This window comes from Panthera pardus, unplaced genomic scaffold (assembly GCF_024362965.1).
Source record: "Panthera pardus isolate Hobbes unplaced genomic scaffold, ASM2436296v1 HiC_scaffold_11, whole genome shotgun sequence".
Taxonomy (NCBI): Eukaryota; Metazoa; Chordata; class Mammalia; order Carnivora; family Felidae; genus Panthera; species Panthera pardus.
In genome coordinates, this window is record NW_026526666.1 from 74973937 (window position 1) to 74981698 (window position 7762).

A 7762-nucleotide genomic window follows, 5' to 3' on the forward strand; every position below is an offset into this window, starting at 1 on the left:
CTATCCGCTAAGTGGAGATAACAGCTTCCACCTCATAAAGTTGTGCAAATTTCATGAGCCACCACTGGTAAAATGCTAAGCAGAGCGCCTAGCATGCCAGTGCTCAGCAAAGTCAGCCAGCGCTGAACACTTTTTAAAACCCTAGCTGTCGGGCCAGAAGGCAGGTTCCTAAGGGGCAGGGATTACTGTTTAACTTGCTCTGTATTTAAGCAGCAGTGCCTCAGGCACAAGGATATTCATTATCTACTGCACACACAGCAGCCAAAGGGATCTTTTAAATATGCAGTTTCCCCCCATCCCATGTTTTAAACTCTTCAATGGCTTCCCACCGCTCTGAGTAAAATCCAAACTCCAGGCCAAGGCCCAAAAGGCCCTACATAACCTGGCTGCAGCCCACCTCACCGCCCCCACTCCCCACACCCCATCCCCCTGGTCCCCTGGCCTGACTGTAGCCTCAGGCCTCAGGCCCCTCCTCCGCTTGTCCCCTGGCTGGCCTCTCTCCTCCAGAATGCCCCCTCGTGGAGTCTCCCTAACCACCTGTCCAAACTGGCCGTCCCCACGCATTCTCTCTCCTATTTCCTTCACAGCTCTTATCAGACATCTTGTTTCATCTGTTTGTTTTTGTGTCTCCCACGCGGAAGCCCCCATGGGGGCGGTAGCCTCGCTGGTCTCCTTCATCCATAGCCCCAGCGCCAGACAGGGTATGTCCGCAGTGAGCATTCAAGAAACATGTGACGAATGAATGCACACAAGAATGAATTCGCTGGAGGCCTAGAACAACAAACCGTATGATCGAGATCATCTTAATTCCTAACTGATCCCCTTTCTACGTGTCAGGAACTCAGAGAAACGGTGTCACGCAGCTCTTTTCGCCCTCCACGCAATCAGCAGAGCCAGGTAGTTAGTAACTCCATTTGGCAGAAAAGAGAGCCAGATCTCAAAGAGGTTAAGTAATCTGCCTGTGTTCACAAAGCTGGTAAGTGGCAGGGCTAAGATCTAAACATGGGCTAAGCCGGGGCTAAGTGGCTTTCAATTCAACAAAGTCTAAAGCCAAGGGCAGATTCACTCTCATAACTCAGAGAAAAGCCACTTTTCAGCAAACCTCTCCCACCCCCCCAAATTTGGACTTAAGCCATCACACTATACCAGTGGTTTTCCAACCCCACCTTTTAAGAGTGGCAATTTTCTCAAATGAACGCTGTGCAAAACCCCAGGGCAGCAGGCGAACATAAGTGAGGCTGGCTGGTAAAAGGGCAGGAGACCCAGAGAGCCACTTCTCAGACTCCCACAGGCCCACGCGCACCGATGACCAGCCTGCAGACCAACGTACACAACGCAGTTCTTGTCCTACCACTGTTTACAAGTGGGTCCCACATGCACAACATATATACACGGCCTGGCTGACTGCCCTGATCTAGCTGCCTTCGTCACTTCACACCCATCACTGTTGTAAAAACAACAGCTCTCTGGGCTCAAATCATGCCAGACTGATAGCTTCAGTGGCATTCATACAGCAGCAGGGGCTCCTTCAAATTACTTTTTGGGTAAACAGCCATACAACTCTAAATTTTCAACGGAAGGCATGGTTCAGTAACAATACCTGGACGCTTTCAGGCTGAAATTGCATGAAAAGTAAATTTTTGTTCACAAAAGAAAAGCAAACTGCTTAAGGTTTTCACACCTTGAGGGCAAATCCAGTTTTACCTTGGACGGTTTTCCCCAAGTAATCTCCTTTGCGTTCCTTGTTAATGACGTACTGGTAGATCTTTCCAGTGGTCAGATTATTGTCCTTGGTGAGGCGGATGTCTAGGAACCGCTCATAGTTCCCTAGATCAAGGTCTACTTCACCACCATCATCCAGCACAAAAACCTCGCCTGCGGTGAATAGTGAAAACGGTCAGGGTAAGTGAGAAACACCCATGTCATGGCAAATGTGAGGCTCAAAATATAAACACTCAAATAGAACAAAGTCTGCATTACCTGGACATGAAGCAGAGAAATTTATTTCTAGAAAACTAAATATGACACAAAAGAAAGAAAAATATCACCAACCATTCTCCAGAAGGCAATAGCTTACTTCCAGCCTATCAACAAGCTCGGTCTGAATCAGGAAGTTATAAAATAGCATTGAACGGAAGGAAATCATAGCCTCAAGGGCGGTGGAGACAGGGAACTTTACAGGAGTGTGGTATCTGCTGCCTAAAGAGAAAGAACTTTCAACAATGCCTACTTGTGCAGCAAAAGGTTTCAAACGTGATAAAAGCATGATTTCCTTCAAAGCTCACACTGGATACTAAGGTCCTGCTGATTACAAAAACCAGCTTCTGGGCTACACTTTAGTCCCAAAGTTGTGAAACTCCAAGTTTCTCCCATTCCTTTGTTTGACATTCATTCCTTGAGACGTCATTCTAGAAGTCTTGCCCAGAATGGTTCATTCCTACCATCACAATAGGAGACCAGCATAAAAACTGGAAAGGGAAAAATGTCTTATTTTTTCCCCCTCAGAGAGGGGTTTCTATTATAGAAATCTCTAGACTCTAATCACTATGTTGCCTATTTAGATTTCTGCTTCCTCTCTGTCTAGGTGAGAAAAACAGATTCTGCTAACGCTAAGGACCTTTTTGGAAGGCAGGAAATGTAAGTCACGTAATACAAAATACACACAATTTCCAAGGGCTGATGTACATTCTTCCACATACTCCATAATTATTATTTTAACAAAAGAAAGAAATGCATCGTGCTTACCATGCTCATAAGGAGAGAATGTTCCCGCATCAATGTTAATGTATGGGTCAATTTTAATTGAAGTTACATGTAAACCGCATGATTTCAGTATCGTGCCTACGCTGCTGGCGATGATTCCTTTTCCAATTCCTGATATAACACCACCAGTAACTAGAATGTACTTCATTTTACTTTTTGACCTGGGAATGGAAGAAGGAAAAATTACAGATAAAATATATTTCCACAAAGCAAACGTATCTGGGTTCAAAGGCTAGCTGTACTGCCTCCTAGCTATGAACCCCCCCTGGGGAGCCTCAGTTTCCCTCTCCATCGCACGACTTTAGAAGGTTGTTATGTGATGTGAGCTCCTAACAAACATTTCTTAGGATCACTGAATGGCTTTAGTCAAACAGGAGTTGAAAAACAATGACTAGTCACATAATGTAGCTTTTGTTTAAAGCTCTGACAACCAACAACCTTGAGAGACGACCTAATAAAAAAATAAATTTAATAATCTGACAGAACGCTATGCCCCAAACATTGGCTGACATAGCCAGCAGACCCCGGGGTTCAAAAGCAGGTGCCTCATTATTTTCCCTGCATGGGAGAAACAACGTCTCAATCTTGGATGAGCCCTGGATTGCCTGATTGCCCCACAAAAGAGAATGTCTTTGACTAACCTACAATGTATCCCCAAGAAAAGAGAGCTTCACTAGGTTACAGAAGACAGAATAAAAGAACTTCAACATTTAAAAGGAGTTGCAATTAAGCCTAAAAATCCTTTAGTTAAAGGTAGTTTGCTCCTGTAGTTTATTAATAACTTACTCCTTCCCAGTTGTACGGCTGTTTAACTCAAAACTCTCTCCGAGCTATAAAATGAAGAGAAACCATATATACTGGAGGAAAGGAACATCAGATAACAAACCAGCCTGAAACACACAATGGGCAGAGGACTCAAAGAGAGGACAGATCCCATTAAATCCAAAAAGCTGTACAGCTGTGGCCGGGAATGGAAGCAGCAGATGTGGTGACAGATAAAAAGGGTGGGTGGATGGAAGAAACAGCAGAGGCAAGAGGCGAGGTGACAGCAACAGGCTGGCCAGGGAGAATTCATCACTGGCCCTAGCTTCAGAGGCTCAGAAACATCATTTAGTCAGTAAACCCAAATGTGATCAAAACACAATCACCAAGTAGAAGAGAATGCTTGCTTTGGCATGGTCAGGACATTTTCCTCCTCTGGGAACACTTCATGTGAAGCCAGTTTATAACAAAAATAAGCTAAGAAAGGAACAAGGAAACCGGGGAGTTCTGCCTGAAGCATTCCCCCGCCCCACTCCCCAAGGCAGAAATGAATACACTTGGCAAAGTAAGAATGTTCAGAATGACTCCCCCCTTGGATAGCAAGGAAGACAACCAGACCGTGACTTGCTCTTTCCATTGTTATACCATTTCCAAAAGCATGCTCCTTGGTTTCTGCAAAATGTATGTGGGGTTCCCATAAAGCATTTTATGGACATAAAAATCAGAAATGTTGTTAAACAGTCAATTGGTTTAATGCCAGATCTCCAGTAGCCTCTAATAAGTTAATATGCTCTGTGATCTCCCCAAACGGGCATACAGTGTAGTTTCCCCAAAACTTGTTTGACCCCAAGTCCCTAATATTTGGGGGGGGGGGGGGGACACTACTCTGTCACCTCACAGTGAAACAGATCCTTACTGACACACGAATTATCAGACTTGGCTACATTTTAGATGTGTTCTATCCAGGGATATCCCTGACACTATAGAACTAAATTCTCAGAGTAAATTTTAGATGTTCCTAGAAATTTCTCAGAGTGGGTTATGGAGCAGGTTACTTTTACAGAAGACTCCTTCTTCATCCGTTTGTATTCGACTTGCCCCAATTTTACCTGAAGAGGGTAACACCTCTCTTGAGGGAAGATTCTTGCAGCCTCCCACAGTGCCTGGCAATAAAGACCCCAATGGGCTCCCAGACCAGGTAGGAGAGGCTGACAGGACCCACTCACTCACACTGATGAGCGACCCCCTATGTAGGTGCTACCGTGCTGGACACTTTGGGGACCACAAAAGTTTTTGGTTTGTTTTTTTTTTACTTCTATTTGCATTTATTTTATGCAGAATTTACTCCCAGGCCATAGGTTTTTGTTTCTCCAGTTTCTTCCGGGATCTCTTTTTCTTCGGCAACCTCCTCTCCCGGTTTGGGAACTAGCTGCTCTCTCCCAGTAAGGACCATCTCCGCGTGGCAGGAGAGCTCACGTGTGGGTTGAACCGACCACGGGCCCTGTAAGTTCTGCGCCGCAGCTTGGGGGCTTTTGTTCACCTGGATGTGCCCAATAACCAGAGAATCTACATCTAAACCCTTAAGTTCAGCATTCTTCTCTGCATGTTTAAGCATGTGCAGTAAAAATTCAGCCCTCTTTTTGGGCCACCAACCCTGTGTCCAGCCCCACGGTTTGGCCTGGGCACACCCACACCTACCAACTCCACCACTCCAGTGACACGGAATGGCACACGCTGTGTCTACAAAGTGACATCTTTCAGATACTTGGTGGCTTTTTGGATATGCATACCCTTGATGGCCTGGGAAGTTTCACGTGTGTTCTTAAAGTGAACACAAAGATTTGAAACCTCTTGACTTGCATGATTTCGTAGGGTCTTCTGGGTCAAGTGAATAGCAAACCATTTTCAGAGATCACCTCAGGCTGCTTATGGGAAGAGCGGGGACCAGAAAACTTCACCAGATCTGGGCTCATATCACAAGTTGCTGGCAGTCCGGTTAGAGACAAAACATTTACAAAGAAATGAGTAATCCACTGATGGTGGGAAACAGGGACAACATACGAAAGGCACACATGGAGAACAGAAAGCAGAAAGCTTTCAGTGGCAAGACCAGGGTATAGATCATGTCCTAGCAGAGGAACGTGAGAGAAATTAAGGCTGGGAGAGGATCCAAGTTGCTCCTGCTTAGTAGACCTGAGACCTGCAACAGGTCTTCAAGGACTGACAGCAAGAAATAAAGCATGGAGAAGGCAACAGAGTGAACAGGAAGGTGAAGGCCATCTACAGAAAACAGATGCAGGGCCAAGAAGAGGGGGTGGGGGGTGGAGGGTGCCTGTGGGAAGACAGTGGGAAATAAGCTGGAAATGTAGGCAAGGGTCCAAATCATGTGGAAACCTTAATGTCCAATCTGCACTTTATTCTGAAGAGGATGGACACATGGGAAAGTTTTCAAGCACAGAAGTAACATATATTAAGAGGTATCAGGGGTGCCTGGCTGGTTCAGCCGGTAGAGCATGCAACTCTTGATCTCGGGGGTGGGAGTTCGAGCCCCACGATGGGTGTAGAGATTACCTAAAAATAATCTTTAAAAAAAATTGCATCAGAGGAATTCAATAAAAATGGCAAGGGTGGGGGGGGGAGCTTTTTTGTCGATAAAAATGTTTTGAGATCCACCTCCAGCCCTACCACTTGTGTACTGAGACCTGTCAAGTCACTCAAGGTGTCCGAAGCCCGGGTCCTTAAATCGGAAAAATGGGTGATCCCCGCATCGCCTGTCACCAGGATTGCTGTGGATTGGAAATTATGAGTGTGGACCTACGTGTGCCACGCAAACGTAGTGAACTTCTTTAAAACGCGGCATGCTCACTACGAGCGGCCAGGAGGAGAGCGCGCCGGCTGTGGGGCCGAAGGGGCCGCACCCCGAGCCCCGACGAGCTGCAAGGCCCCTTCCGCCCACTGGAGCCGGGGCGCGCCGGAGGGGCCGCGGCCAGGCCGCCGAACCCATCCCCCACGCGGCAGCGCGTCTCGGACCTTGAACCGCCTCCCAGCCAGGCTGCGGCCGTGCCCCAGGGTCGGAGGGGCCAGGGCCCGGGCAGTCCCCAAGGAGGGGCAGCCGCCGGAGCTTCTCCCGGAGGGCTGAGCAGAGGGGCTCCGGCGCCTCTACGGCCCTCCCGGTCCCACGCGTCATCCCCGGCCCCCTGCTCAGCCGAGCCAGGTCGCGCTGCAGCGCGTACTGCCGGCCCCCGCGACCCCGGCCCCGCGGCCTTTCCCGCCGCCCCACGCCCCTTGCGGCCCGGCTTCCCAGCGGCGCCCGGCCACGCGGCCCCGCGCGCGGGAGCCGGCTCCTAGCCGGCCTGGCCGCCCGCCCGCCCCACTCCCGTTAGGCACGCAGCCCATTGGTCAGGCCGGCGAGCCACCTCACCCTTGATTGGTGGGAGCGGTGTCTATCAGCCGGCGGTGTGGCTGTCCCGCGCCGGGTTCAGCTAGCGCCGCCGATTCCTGCAAGGCAGAACAGTTCCCCCAGGATCCCTGGAGTCAGCCTACCTGAGGCCGGCTTCCAGGCCTGCCGTCGGCTAAGGATGTAGGTGTGCGACGCGCGCGCTGGGCCCCGGGCCGCCAGTGAACCAGCCCCGCCGCATGCGCCCGGCAGTCTTTCACGGAGGCGGGCTCCAGGCGGTGCGCACGCAGAGGCGGGGGGCGGGGCGGGCGCGAGGGCCCTCCCAGGGGCGGGGTCTGGGTGAGCGGGGCGCAGGGCCCCGAGTGCGCAGGCGCGGGGGAGAGGCGCTTTCTTCTCGGCTGGGGCTGGTCTGCGGGCTTGTACCCGGGCTGCTGACGCCCGGAAGACGCAGGCGTTGGAGACCCGGCAGGTTGTGGCTTTTCTGCCTTGCGTCTTTTGTTCGCAGTCGGTGATCCAGGCTTCCTCTCTTGCGGAGGAGGCCGTGTTTGGACTCAAACCTGGCAAATCCGTCCTCTGGCCCCAGCAGCCTTCGAGAGGAGGCCAGATCCATCACGCCGTGTCTCCGAACCTTCTGGCGCCGTGAGCACCACGTTCACGCCAGCTGGTGGGGCGACCCCAGCCCATCTCTCCTGCCACGCCCTCTGGACCGAGGGACAGCGGCAGTGTCACCCCCTGCTGGCCTCTAAATGAGAAAGCCTAGAAGGCCGCCTCAGCTCCAGCTCCTTCCTCATCTGGCTTCCTTGCCCCCGCATCTGCCCTGAGCGCAGCTGCTTTAGATGG

At 50.4% G+C, this 7762-nt stretch overlaps 1 protein-coding gene across 2 annotated transcripts in view; it reads right to left on the minus strand.

Moving 5' to 3' along the window:
• The window catches only part of CTPS1 (CTP synthase 1), a 30722-nt gene extending 23522 nt beyond the window's left edge, over positions 1–7200 (minus strand). The window contains exons 1-3 of one of the 2 annotated variants that reach the window (XM_053896771.1): positions 6947–7200; positions 2746–2924; positions 1705–1875 (exon numbers count right to left, since the gene is read on the minus strand). In XM_053896771.1, the coding sequence (XP_053752746.1) occupies positions 1705–1875; positions 2746–2911 (337 nt within the window). In that variant the 5' untranslated portion in view covers positions 2912–2924; positions 6947–7200. The remainder of the gene's footprint in view (positions 1–1704; positions 1876–2745; positions 2925–6946) is intronic. The other variant, XM_053896770.1, reaches the window with a different exon arrangement.
• Positions 7201–7762: the final 562 nt, after the last annotated feature.